Below are 14,962 nucleotides of genomic sequence, written 5' to 3' on the forward strand. Positions count from 1 at the left end.
ATTGCATGAATGAATAAAGCTTAAACTATTCCCTGAAAAAGTTACATTGTAGCTAACCTAAGAAATATCTGGAAGACTTGAAAAAACAATTAAGGAATCAAATGGCTGTAACTGATCTAGATGGAAAATGCAATGATAAGAAGCAGCCGATGCATCGTCGCTTAGTCGTCTAATTAGAGACTGCTCCTATGAAATCTAATACTGCATTCAGTCAGTTCATCGTGTTGTACTGTACTGCTAGGTACGGTGGTTCTCTCTTTGATTCCTTTGTCATTGGGGACATTATGGTTCATAATAAGTTCACTGGCATCCATATTATGGATTTCCATCCTTTGGCAGGCCTGGCTTCCATCTCTCTTCAATTAGAGACCTCTTTTAAAAAGTTCAGCAGCAAAGGAAAAAGAGAAAAGGAAAAAGGAAAGGAAAGAACAGAAAGGAAAAGAGAGAAAAGGAAAAGGAAAAACTGCATCAGAAAGACACAGAAGAAAAAGTTGAAAGCTGCTTCACAGTCTTGCTGCTAAATATCAGTGCAGTCATTTTTTCCTTAATTAAACACTAAGTTTCTTTGCCATTATTATCCTGTTTATTTTCCCTTTTTTTTTTTTTTTTTTTTTTTTTTTTTTAAAACGTGCATGATGGGAAAGCCCCATGATGCTTTAGTCAGACCTTGGCCTCCAGCATTTCCAAAAAAAGTTTGTGCATGGGGACTTTGCCTTCCAGTTTGATGTTGTAGAAATGCTGCACAGCCTTGGTGGAGGTTTGCCTCAGAAGTGGGAGAGTCATCAACATCTTGCCAGCGCGACGTGGGTCTTCCATGTGCTGTCCGGCCTCGTAATCCTGCAGAGCCTCGTGTAAGACGTCCTGAAGTTTCTGCACTGCCTCAACATCCTCTATGTGCATTGAGTCTGCAAAACAAAGGAGCAACAAGAGGTTTCAGTTTGGTGTGCCACAAAGTCAGGTAACCCAGTGGCTGCACAGCTCTTTCACTGGTGCTGTCCTCTTTTACAGAGGAGGAAGATAATAACCCACTTATTTCTGTATCGACCTTCAGAACACTATCCGGAACCACAGTGGAGCTACAAATGTATAATTAACTCTTGGGTAAATAATCCTTCTCCTCATCCTCCTCAAACTAGGAAAACGGTCGCCTGAGCTGCTCCATAAACTACCTCTTACAGTTACTGCGTCAAAGAAATTACAGCGCCAAAGGGCAAATGGCTGTACGAGCTGAAGTCCGCATTTTATCAGGGATGCAAGAATGACTGCCCCGTTATGTGAAAGCTTGGTAGACTTGTGCAGCAGGCTCCGAGGCTGAGGGATTGGAGGCTGTGGTTGTTACCCGCTGGTCGGTGGTGCTCATGGCTACATAAAAATGACAGGATTAGGACCACTTCACTGACACAAGGGAAAGGAGAGTTTGATGTGGTTTCCTGATAGGCTTAGCAAAGTTTTTCTCCCTCCGGCATGTTCACATAGAGAGGCAACATTTAACATGGTCCTGAGCAGCTTTTGCTCTATCAAGCTAACATTTCCTACTAGGTGTAATCCTTTCCTCCTACTCACTCAGAGGATGCTTCATCTTGTTGTTGTTGGGATTCTGCTTTTTTTTTTTTTAATCACTCAAAGCAAGCACCTCATCCTGTACCTTTTCCAGGTGAGATGTTTTGGTGGTGTAAGTATTGAGTGAGAAGCCCAGACAAAATGCACACCAGGAACTAAACTAAGCTGCTACATGACCTGGAAAGATTAAAGCAATGGAAGTGTGAAATAAAAAGAAAAGATCTAACTGAAATAACTGTAAAACCCTAAACAGCATAAATACAAAAGGGGAAGATGTCCCTGAGAACACGCAGTTACTGGACCATGCTGAGATGACTTCAGACGAGCAGCCCTAATTCTCTGACTTTTATGTAATCATAAATGCCAAAGAAAAAGCGATGTGGTCCAAAGAGAGGTGAACGCAAGTAAGGAAGAACAGCCATTTGTGAAATAGGCTGCCAAACACCCCTGATCAGCTACCAGAATTGGGATTTTGGCCCGTGGACTTACATAAAATTTAAATAAAGCACCATATGAGAACTGCTGCAAGGGGGTGCATGTCCTAGGGACACTGCGTGACCTTAGCACAAGGTGAAGCTGGGACAGTGAATCCATGGCTGCGTTAGGGCATCTCCTTGAAAAACCTAGTTAATACAATGCTTACTTTGCACCTTGCAGATTTTTTTTTATTTTTTTATTATTATTATTTTTTGAATAAAGCTCCTGCTCTCAGGCAGAACAGTGACTGAGAAGTTGGACAGGGAAGAACCCACTTCCAGAAATGTTTCCAGCTCCTGTACTAAGCAGCTATGATGCACTAGATGAGCGTGGGCATCATGCTTTTCCCCTGTTGATGACAACAGCAACAAATTTTCCACATGCCTCAAATACTTGAATTATATTCTGAGAATGAAGATGCACCTAAGATTTATCTCCTGAAAGCTTACATATAACTACTTCTTCAAACAATTAGGCTGGATAATAAATACCTCTCTTTTTTAAACACAAACATATGAAACCAAAACACGAACCAGTAAGTAACAGGTTAACCAAAATGTTCCAGCTTCTATTGTCAAAACAAATGTGCAAATTGAAAAGAAAAAAAAAAAAAAGTTACAGCTCCTGCTCTAAAACAGACACTTAATTATATACAAGTTTGGATCATTTAGCACGTTTTATTGATTCTGATGACAGTTTATCTGTTAATTACACATAATGGAGTCCTATGGGAATTTCACGTTTAATAATTCTGAGTCTTAGCGGATACATGCTCTAGGAAGCATGCAGTGAGACATACGCTGCAGGGATGTGATACTGCACATCAAGGTGCACTGTGCTGAAAACAGAGAAACCAAAAAATATCTCTCTTAGGGAAAAAGAGGGCTACAACATTTTAAGAAAGATGCCAGGGAAATGGTACCTGTAGCAAAATTTACTTCTAATTAATGTGAGCCCATTCCTCAAATCCATACATTTTTGATAGTCTTCTAATATGGCAATTCTATTAAATAATTGTGTCAATAAAAGAAAATCCCTGAATCCTGTATCCTACAAACAGAATGTAATCAATACAGAGATGCTAACACACACACAGACAAACGTGACAAATGTCTTAAGCAAGGTGTCCAATCACTGGGCTTAATTTGGAATACAAACACCAAACAAATTGGCTTCATTGCTCCTCTACTCTTCACCAAATCCTCAGATATTCACAGTTGTGGTACAGAGCATGGGTAGGATGGGCTACTCCAAATCATTTTCCACAAACCATGCACACTTTGTGCAGAAATGACATAGCTTTTCCTCCTCTCTCCAAGCCCACAGTGCAGGGCCAGGTGTATAGACAACCCAGAAATGTTAGGAGCATGGGATAGGAGCATTTTAGCAGCAAGAAAATTCTTGGCAGGTCAAAGGCTGATTCTCCCAGAAAAACAGTTTTACACCATGCTGCATAGAGAGACAGGCCTTTCTGGAGCACCTGACCATAAATGTTCAGCTTTTAACCTTGTATAAAGTTTGTCTGGTTCTTCCCAGAACCAACGTTCACAACTGAGCTTGGAAATACATGGATGGAGTCCGGATGTGACCGTACAGCATCCCTCTGGTAAACAGAGCAATTGCTGATGTGAAAGAGAAACAGCAGTAAAACGTTTGATATATTTGTTGCTGTCTTTGAAATCCATGGTCCGGTGCTTCGAACCCAAACCCAGGCAAATAGATTTGAGAATGGCACAGGAAATGGAATGAGAAAAAACAGCGGGGAGAGAGGCACTTACAGCCAGTGACTACAACTTCAAACTATTCCCTTAAAACTGTGATTTGGCTTGAAAGATTTAAAAATGATTTAATCAAATTACTGTGATAATTTAACTTTCCATTTACAGAAGAGATTCAAACTCATTTCAGCTTTACCCATTCTAGGGGCTGCTAATGTTTAAATGCAAACTCACTAAATCTATGCTATTTAATTAGACGATGATTCAGCTCGCATATTGCTCAGGAAAATATTAATCTCTACAAATATACTTCTTCAAGTTTTAGCCTTGGAGTTTGGAACTTCCACTTTACTCCAGATATTAAGCGAATGTAGATCTTAATCCCTCAGGCGTAAGCCTTTGAAAATAAGCAAAATGGTTGAAAATGCTGAACTAGCCAAGGGGAAAAGAAGAGGAAAAATAAAAGAAAAGAAATCTTTGCAGTAACTACAGACTGGCAGACACTGAAGTGAATTCAGAGCAGGTTAACTTGTTGCTGATAAGTCCAGTCCACACTCATAAGAGAGGGCAATGTCAACAAGCACTGCTACAATTTAAGGAAAAACAGACTCGTGCAACAATCCAGAAGTAAAGAAATAATTCCACAGACGATATGAAATTAAATTCTAAGTTATGTACAAAATTTTGAATGTTCTTTCTATACCAAGAAAAAAACAGAATTATTATTTTTTTTGAAGTGGCTTCAATTGTATTCTACACAGGTAATTAGGAAACCTATACCTAGATGTAAGACACTTGAAAATTAGTGCCTTTATAAAGAATGAAAATAAACAGGGTAATTTGATAGTATTGTCATTTGGAAGCAAGCAAGATTTGATATTAAGAACCCTGCAAAAAAAGCATCCCAGGCTAGTGTTCGCCAGACACAAGACTCATTGATACAAGACTGCTGAAAACATGGGATGTAAATCCAAGGGGAGGGAAAAGGTTTTGATCAGTGCCCCAGTGCAATGGGGGAGGGTGAGATCAACAAGTTAGGGCATGGACTTGTTGAGCTCTGCTTTGAGAGTCTCTTTTTATCCTTGCAAACACGTTGTTTCACCATCACAGCATGGGAAAACAGAATTGCACCTCTTCTGATCAGCCCCACAGAAAGCCAATTGATTGCATCATTGTGCAGAAATGAGAGAAAAACAGAGTTCTCATCTAAGAGAAACACCGCAAGGTCCAGATACAAATTGAGATTACAATCTACCTTGTTTAAAATTCAAGCTTCATCTCAAATGCAGCAAACAAACATCCGGGCCACCCAGGAATAATTCAGAACACAGCACAAAGGGGAAGAATTAGCTGAAGTTTGGAAAGCACCTGAAATGAGGGCAAGGAGACCTCTCCAAATACTGCTCTCAGGAAAGATAGAGGCTGGTATGTTTGCATAGTGTATATAACATACATCAGTAAGAAGAAAGCAGAGGAAACCCAGGGGTCTCAAGTGAAGTATTTCTTCACGTCTGAAAATTCAGGCAGCATAAAGCAAGAAATTATTACAGTGAATCAAGCAGCAGGGAGTATACAGCAGTGAACACACGCATTAAGATGCTGATAAAGCACATCAGAGGGGCAAATATCAACAAGTAGAGCAAGGTACTTGAAAGATAGCAATCACAGTGACATCTGTGGTTCCATATGGAAGAGTATCTCACAAACTAAAAAAGGATACATCAGGTTAGGGAGTTGCTGGGTGATGGAAGAACTGGAGATGAAGAGCAAGAACAGCACACAACGCTTTTGACTTTAAGGAGAACAGTTCCCCTTTAACTGAGGGGAAAAGAATCATAATCTGGGCTATGTCTGAAATAAAAGGAAAGTATTTTTGGATGATATTGCCAATCCAAAAACAAAACAAAACAAAACAAAAAACACCACAAAAATCACCACAGTGTTCACATGGGAGAGATTCTTTCAAAATTACAGATGTCCATCCTGTCCTGCCTGAAATGTGAGACATTTACAGAGGAAAACTTGCATTTCTGCAAAGTGCTTGTCCACACTGTGTTTGTGTATAATTTATAGGAGAAACACAACAAAGTGACATTTTGAAAAGCATATTGCTTAAGATAGACGTAACCCATGGAAACTGCTGATGCCAAATCAAACTAGGTTCCCGGTTCCCTCACACAGCAATAATTCCCATCCTTTTCCAGCCTCTAAGTGAACTTGCCTCAGATATTGACTTTGGTTCTCCCTATGTAGGACCAACAAACACACGTAACTTTGAACATCCATTCGCCTGTCTTCCCTGAACAGAACTGTCTGCTGGGGTCTGCATGTTAAGGCTAAGAGACAAGCATACAGACAGGAGTGTTTTCCCTTGCAAAAGAGTATGGCAAAAATGGTCTGAGATCTGGATTATTCCATTGGAAACAGACACTTCAGTCAGAATATACATACGTTGGAAATTACAGAGGAATAAACTACAAATTCCTTGTCCATAGGAATTAGAGGCAGTGGAAACCAAAACAGTAAAACAGAAGCTTGTATGCTTTGTTTTAGTGAACAAGGTCCTAGTCTGGATTGCACTATGAGACAGAAGTAATTGCCGAAATTACCACTGAGAGCCTGGTACCACTGGTACGCTGCTGTGGAAAAGAAGGGTCGCTAACAGCGGCTGCCCACCACTGGATGTGGCGTGGCACTTCACACAGGGTCTTTCCTACACAGCCATGGAGATTTGATTCCCAGGAAATTCACATACAAGCAGAGAGCTGGCCAGGGACAGAGGCAGTGCAGCTTCGCTGGTGACCCTGCACCGGGATGAGGGGACCCGGGGCTCTAACCTCCTGCTGCCACTGCTGGCCTCCCTGCCTCACCTCCCTGCCTCGCCCCTGGGAGACTCGAGCTCCAAGCACGTAATGGCTGTAGGGGTAGTGGCTACCTCACTCATAAACAGGTGAGAAACATCACAAAGTTATCTGGTTACTACACCAACCACCAGAAGAGAAGAGCCAACCAACACCAAAAACAGAGCAAGTGACCACGGAGTAATTTGTTTTCTCTAAGCACTGGGGGTGCAACCGATGTGATTACAAGAAAATGGACTAGGAGGAAAAAGCTGTTTATGAGACAGGAAAACTGACTATCCTGGCAGTTTCCTTTTCTCAAATTAATTTCTAAGCTGTTTCACTCTTTATATGAAATTATATGAAGGAGTTAACAGGTCTTGCTATTTATATTTTGTAGTATAAACATTGGTAATACACCAATGACATGTGTATATATATTTCTCTCTATATGGCTATTAGAGATAGCCATATTTAATAATGGATTCCAACACTATCAAGATACAGAAAGATGGCTAAATAAAACAACATGCAAAAATGGCATTGTTAGAAACTAAATACAGTATTTTGCAACATATTATAAACCCCAATCTACACTGGTAATAAAGATGATGTTCTATGAAATATCATTTACAGGGTTATATCAATTAATTTTTACTATGATAATATTATTTAATTGTAATAGCCTAGCGCTCTGAGTATGTTGTTTTGCTGTCTGGAAAGATAAATAAGCTGCAGGTAAGAGCTACATTTCTTACCAGGATAGATGAGCATGTAACTTTCCTGGCATCTGTGCTGCTCTGTGCTTCATGATGTTAACATGCACAAGATGCTTCTTAGTTCTCACTCCTTCGGTACTGAAAGGGTTTTGTCTTTCCTTTTTTTTTTTTTTTCTTTTTCTTTTTTCCTTTTTTTTTTTTTTTTTTTTTTTTTTAAAAAAAGTCAGTTAGTAAGATAGTGAGACCAGAAATTGTGATGGCAAGTGGAGGCCCTTTCCTCTTTCTGGTGTTACTGGCTAGACAGCTAGTATTAATGTTTAAGATTAAATTTTCAACAGTGCATAAGGTTATACATTTAAGTGCCTAGCATCCACATTTAGGTCAGATTTTTCAAGATGCCAGCAGTCTATTAGGCAGATACACACAGATCACATTTTATAATGTGCTAATGTATTTTGACACATTAGTTACTTATTTTAGGTCTTAGATGGGAACTCTAAAATCTGGTCTCAGTTGTGACTCCTGAGATCTTCTGCAGCATTTAGGCCTGAAGGAACAATTTAGTCTTTACTGATCAGGCAATTTCTGCTCACCTGCAACTCCCTCTTTAGTATTTCCTAATCAATACATGAAAGCATTTTCTAATATGGAAAAGATGAGGAGGTCACCTTTTACGTGCAGGAGTGTGCACGTGTGCACTTGCGTTCACCTGAACGTATTTTGTAAATAGTTCACCTTCCCTTACACACGAGGAAGTAATTGGTACATGCATGTTTTGGAAACCATTCAAAGTTGATTTTCTGCGTGGGTAAACAAAGTGCTCGGTGGTGCCAGATTGCTTCATTTGGGCAGTGCAAGGGGGAACGCAGGGTGGCTGCATCCAGCAGCTTCAAGGAACTTGCTTCTGTGCACAGAAAGGAAGGAAAGCAGGAAGAAACCAGGGATACTGACAGGACAAGGACAACCCGGTGGTAAGAGGGACTTCCTCAGAGTCTGAGCATGAAAGGTGCATTAATTACTGTTGAATCATCGCAGAGATTTAAAACTCTAATACAGTCTTTATTAAGCACTACAAACTAAACGTAACTATTGAAACCACACCCGCACAGTGTTTAATCTGCACAGGACTAAAACATCCATACGTTTGTGCTCTTATATATGTATTTAAACTTTACAGACACTACATGCACTCTGCTTGGGATCAAGGATAATATCCAAGGTTGATAGTTCTTGCATTTCTGAAAATTTATAGAGGCGGACTGGCGTTGGCCAACATCACAATGGAAGAGTTGAGAAGAAGCATCAGAAAATCAGCCTGAATAACAGCTCCTTGGCCCCACCTTTCAGAAAGCAACCAGCAGCATCGCCTCAGACGCTGCACTGAGAAACAGACCCCATGGGCCAAAACAAAAGGCAGCAGTTGGGGTATTTTAATGGTCACGGTAACTTAGATTTGCTGGCCAAAGCAAAGCTTGTGGTATTTATCTATACAAAATGCAATCAATATTAAGACAATCTACAATTTCTTTTTCTGCTTCTATATACCAGCACTGAAAGTAGTGTGACACTGTATCATAAATCACTAACACAGATGCAGAACCATAAAACCACCTTTGTCTTCTATTTACAGTAGAGTTAACCTGGGAATCTCACCAGACAGCGTGGATATGGCTGAAACATCTAGGAGTCTTTAATATACTTTATCCATTCGCTCTACATCCACAAAAATGTTGCTGTATTTTAAACAGGAAAAATAAATAGTGGTAGTTTTTGAAGAAAGTCTTGTAGCAACAAAATACAGTAAAATGTGAACTGCTAACTGACAGACTTCATAAAGGTATCCTTTTCTCAGGTATAACTGCATGTACATTAATCAATTTCTTAGTTATGTAAAAACAAGCTATTTCTGGTTTTGTCTATAAAAAAATAAATTTGATTTTACTTTAATACTTTAATTTTAGCAGTACTTGTGAATTATAACACCAGTGGTCTGATATTTTTTGCTGGTCTGTAATTCTGCAGGTTGGTGTAGCCACAAAGTTTGATATCTGCTGCAGGTACAACCTGGAGCTAAAATATTTAATGTCAGCAGTCAAAACACTCTGCTAAGAGGGAAATCAAATGACTGGTTTGCTTTGTAACTTCTCTGTACAATCGTTTCTTTTAAAAGAGCCATTTTATTTCTTTTAAGATGAGGAAGGAGATGTTTTCACTTAAATGTGCCCTGAGTTCTAGTATACTGACTTATATTTCTCTCTGACATTATCCTTGTTGAAATTTCCAGTGAAGTTAATGAAGCTACAGATGATTTTGACACACTCTATGCACAATGTATGACTAAACTTTTTTTTGGCAGCAGTGTATTTTATTATTACTTAACCACTGTATGCCTATTGGTGAAAAAACAATGCATGAGAAAATGCTGTATCCCCATATTCTAGCCCCTAAACCTTTTTATCAAGTAAGTTACAAGAATATTTCTAACTCAAATGGACTTTGGTTTATAGAATTAAAAAAAACAACACTAATAGCTTCACAACTTAGACTCTGGCTTCCAGATAACTTTCTTGCTCTGCTCACAAAGAATGAACAAACCTGAGAAAAATGTTACTTGTGACCGCAAAGTATCCTCAAGTATATGTTTATAGTAGTAAAAAATAAATAAATAAACTCTCAATTAAAAAATAATGCTAGGCTTTGAGGGGTGTTTCAGCTTTTTCCTTTTCTGGAAATAAAATAATATTCTAAAACTAAGGACAGAGTTATTGGGGTGGAGAACACTTTACAAAGAAACTAATAAGCATTTTGGCTTTGCATGTTTTTGAATTATATTTCCAATTAAAAATGCAGAGTTCTAAATCACATTACAAAGACAAATAGGAAAGTACAACTTCATTGTTGAAAACAATTTCCCTCCTATCAATCTGAGGATTCATGCATCAATATTGTAGATGAACTGTTAATTACAAAATCAATTAAAAAATTATTTCTAAAAACAGTCACGCGTCCTGGCTCTCAGGGGGGCAATTTGGGCAGAAGGTCTCATCTCACTAGGACCGCGCCAAATCACAAGTCGTCATCCACAAGTAAGCAAAAGCAATCTGGTTTTTCATTTTTCAGCGCGGCTGAGCCCAGCCTGAGATTGATCGTCACATATGGCCCCAGAAAACAAACTGTCAATACCTTGAATGCTGCAGAATTTGAACAAATAGCCGTCCGCCCATTCAAGCCACTCATTGCATCCCATTTAACAGATTTTATTGACAGTTTCCTTCTTGTAATTAAAGGGAAAACTACTGGCCAGCAACCAAGATAAAGTTCAAAGATAGGGTCAAAACAAAAGCAGATGGAGGGGCACGGTGTGACTGTCAATGGAACATAGCATCAGAGCACGTTATTGACACACAGGTATCTAATGATCGGCACGTCATTAAAGAGGGATCTATCGTGAACTTTATGCAAATGCTAAAAGGGACTTAAGACCACAATAAAGCATTAAGGAGACACAAAAGGAAAAACAACAAAGCACAAACGATTTTTACTTATCTGACAGTATTCACTGCTTCAGCACTTTTAAATTCAAATGCAGGAAAAAAATTCTTCCTGAGATTTTTAACCCTTCCTGCACAGGTAATAGATAAATGCAGAGGATCCATAAGGTAGGGTGGGGTCCATGCGAGACTAATAAAGAATTTCCTCCCCCCCCATATCCTGAATTCACCCTATCAAATAAATCATCAGCAGCTGCATTTAAAGAGAACGCATATAGCATATTCTCAATGCATCCCTCCTGCTCATTTTAACTGCAATGATTAGACTTGTCTGGATTATGGAATGGATTTAGGAGAACAACATCCATATTCATTTGAAAGGATCTTTGCCTGTAAAATACTCTCCAAATCATACAGTGCATTACCCTCCACTCCCTTAGGATCATGTTCCCCAATTACTTGGAACCAGAAAGCCCTTCTTAGTTTGAACTGTTTTGTTTGTTGCCGGTTAGACTAAGGGTTGATTAGCAATTTCTTCTTCTAAATCCATATTTAAAACAAGCATGCAGAAAGTATTACGGAGAAAAGTGATATATTAAAAATGTAGCAACTGTTGTGCCACTGTGCCAACCTGAATTAGCAAGTGCTATAGCTTTGAGGGTGACAAACTCTTCTTTCTCCAACTTCATGCTCTTGTATTTCTTTACCAGCTGCAGTATGGCATTATTAAGGTCAAGAAGGCCCGCCAATTTGGACTGGTCTTCATCCATAATATAATCTTCAGCATATACAAGCTCGTCTTCAAAAGAAAGTGACCGGTATACAACACCGAGAATCAAAATCTCCATCCAAGCACTCTGCAGAAGGCTCATCTGGTCAGCTAGAGACAAAGTGGAGAATCCTGAATAGGAAAAAAACACAGGAAAAAATACTAAGCACAATTGGATTTGTCATAAACCTGCTCCTCTACTTGATTTGTTTTTATATACATTGTAATAAAACAAGTATGTATTCTTATTATTCTCCCTTCTGCTTTTATGCCTTTCATCCCCATTTTACTATAGGAATCTCTTACCTCTCTGTTCACCGCTACCTTACGCCAAGAAGGACAATTTAGGAGGGATTTTTTTTTTTCTTTTTGAAAGGGATGATTTGATGTTTTAATAGAATTAAGGTGATTAACACGAAGAGTGAAATTCTCTTTGAACTTTAACCTCAGGGGAAAAAGAAGTAACCCACCCTCCTCCAAGAAGATGTTAATTACTTTTGCAATGGCTCCTGCCTCTACCACACTTGTTGAAGTAATGGGACAGCATATTACAGTGCCAACTGAACAGCAGTCACACCATCACTTTTCTGAGGACAAGCAAAAATTTAATAAATGCCTCTTAATGAATTGAACTTTTGCTTTCCTATTTTTTTTTCCCCTGCTGTCTTTCCTAATAGGATCACAGGGGGCAGAAATCTTTACTGCCTTACCTTTTCAGCCTCTTGTTTACAGTACCTGTTAATTTATGATATCAAACTGCTAATATCCCAATCACATTAGGAGATACAGAACAACATGGGAGAGGAAGTGATTTCCTGGCCTGTTGGTGAAATGCAGCAGTTTGCCAGTTGGCACCAGCAACCACAAGGACTTAATAAAATCATCAAAGGGGATTAGTCAAGCCTTTCTTAAAGGGTCTTAAGACATGTCTGAGGCTTTCATTTAGTTGTTTATGGAGCTGCTCACATGCTCTTTGACAGGGTTCCTGCTGTACGAACATTCTTTTTGCTGTTCGATTACACTTAAATGCATTTTTGTGTTTTGAAAGTCAAGAGTTACAGTCAAGTAGGAACAGATCATAAACTAGCAAATCTGCAAGGCATCTACTCCAAACAAGATTTTCTCTATAAGCACTAAGCAACAGAAGTAATACAATAAAAAAGACAAGCCCACATCCAAACCACCAGGCATCCATAAAAATGAAATATAAAACTGGCTGCATGCTTGCTCTCTCTTATTTCCTCCCCCTTCTTATTTGTTTTCATTTTCTCATACTGTCTTTTGAGCCTTGTGATAGAACTGTAGCTCTCTGCCTTCAAAAAAAACCAACAAAACCTGAGCCAACACCACCACGAAACCCTTGAGGAGGTGACAATGGAAAATAACACATCTGTGATTAAAATAAATAAGAGGGAAATGGAGAAGAAATAATCGTTTGAAAGGTTATAAGGAGGAATTCATGATTTCAATTAGCTTCAACATTTCTGTTCCTTCCCGTCTTTCAAGAACCAGTTTTTCTGCAGCAGCAGATGGACAGAGAACGTAGCCTGCAGCACTGTCCTGTGACAGCCCTATTCTCCCTCCCAGACACTGCTGTTAGTAAATAGATTTACACATTCTCCAATCTCCACACATCTTTCTGCCGAATAATTAAAAGCAGGATGATTAGTTTATTGAGTGGAAGGAGGAACTTTTTTATTGAGGTCCATCCACGATTTTATCAGGGCCAGCACTTTTACGGTTGTCATGAGGGTGCAGGCATCCAATTTTTCTTATCTGCCTGATTAATACAAACGCTGTTTCAGGACGCATTAATTAACAGATACAAATCTACGTTCTCATGGAAGGATCAATACAGAGAAGAAAAGAGGCATCAATGTGAATTTAGTGCTGATGATGGAGAAGGCACTCTATTGACATTTACGTGCATAGAAACTTTAAAGTTGCAGTGGAGCCCTTTTGTCCCTGTGATTTACAAATTAACAATTTTTCAGGTATAACAATGTTTCACACACTTCTGAAGAGTTTAATTAAGCAAAAAGCAATAAAATCAGTTTTGATTAAAAAAAGTTTAACTTGCAATTTCTATTCTTTTTTTTTTTTTTTTTTTTTTAACACTCCCTACTTCCTTCATTTACTTATCTATTTTGGTACTTTTTTTTTTTTTAATAAATACTGCTATGTTTCAATAACACTTATTATGCCACAGCCAAAGGAAATTACATATGCCCTGTGAGAGGGAGAAATAGGATTTTACCTACAATTCATTGTTCTGCACTCTTGAAAAATCTGCTTTCTGGTGTAGAAAATATACTAATTGTTTTTATATGACACAAAAAATCAAAGGATTTTTTTACATTATAGAAAAACTGGCAAATATAAACCACACTGTTCTGCACTCCAATAATAAATCAAATAAACATGATTATTTTCTCCCTGATCGAAGTAACTTTCCCTTGAAAGCCTGCTCAGTGAAAGCATGTTTTAACTTTTACAGGCATCCCTTGTGGGAATATAAAGCAGCATCATGTTGTAATTAATCTGTCTTTGTTTTGTTCTGATTTTTCAGAAAATGTGAAAGCATCCTGCGTGTCTCTTGTATCCCACCAGTGCCCTTTTAGTAGATGTTCAGCAAGTCACAGTTAACAGAACAGATTACACAGCCATAGACGTGTTTACATAGAGGGATTCATTTTTAACTGTTTCCTGAAGGTTGTGCTTGCTCTGTGCCAAACTTTGCTCTGATCCTCTGCACTTTTGCTATATGATGTTCAGACCAACGATGTTCAGTGACAAGTGGACATTTCCTATTTCAAAATGTAACTATTTGAAAAGAAGTCTCCAGATCATCTGTGAATACACTGCCAGCTTTCTGCACCAGCCACAGCCTTCCCGGTCTCAGCTCTAAGCTCTCTCCAAACAGCCCTGAGATGCTTCCCACAGTGGGCTTTTGAACTTTGTCATGCCTTGTCTGGCTCCTTAATTCCGAAGAGCCTTGCCGCTCAGAGTTTTCAGTGTAGCACTGCACAATGGCTTTTTAAAGCACCACGTTGTGCGCCTTCTTCCCCCTTCGCATGCACCATGGTGGTGACAACTTTGATCTCTGCCCGCCTCCCTCCCCATGTCAATGCCATTTAATGTATCACAGGCATTTGCTCGCAGAATGGCTCTGTACCTTGACCTGCAGTTAAACAGCGTGTTTGTCTGCAGCACGGCGCGCTCCGAATAAACCAGATGACAGTCTGGAATAACGTCATCTGGGAGGATTGAAAGGCTTCTCAAGAGTCAGGTACCCCCGAGGTAATAAGCTTGAAGGAAGCATGTTTTGTGCCAACCTTCCTGCCATCTTCTACTAGACGCTCATGTGCTTGACAATGATGCCATGGGC

The 14,962-nt window shown here is 39.1% G+C and overlaps 1 protein-coding gene across 12 annotated transcripts in view; it reads right to left on the minus strand.

Moving 5' to 3' along the window:
• Positions 1 to 582: 582 nt before the first annotated feature.
• Positions 583 to 14,962, minus strand: part of ESRRG (estrogen related receptor gamma) — a 402,038-nt gene continuing 387,658 nt past the window's right edge. For all 12 annotated transcript variants that reach the window (XM_082756554.1, XM_082756559.1, XM_082756557.1 and 9 more), the window contains 2 exons: positions 11,437 to 11,706; positions 583 to 905 (listed from right to left, as the gene is read on the minus strand). In XM_082756554.1, coding sequence (XP_082612680.1) covers positions 661 to 905; positions 11,437 to 11,706 — 515 coding nt within the window. In that variant the 3' untranslated portion in view covers positions 583 to 660. The remainder of the gene's footprint in view (positions 906 to 11,436; positions 11,707 to 14,962) is intronic.

The sequence above is a fragment of the Aythya marila genome, assembly GCF_965140915.1.
Source record: "Aythya marila genome assembly, chromosome: 3".
In the NCBI taxonomy this organism is placed as follows: domain Eukaryota; kingdom Metazoa; phylum Chordata; class Aves; order Anseriformes; family Anatidae; genus Aythya; species Aythya marila.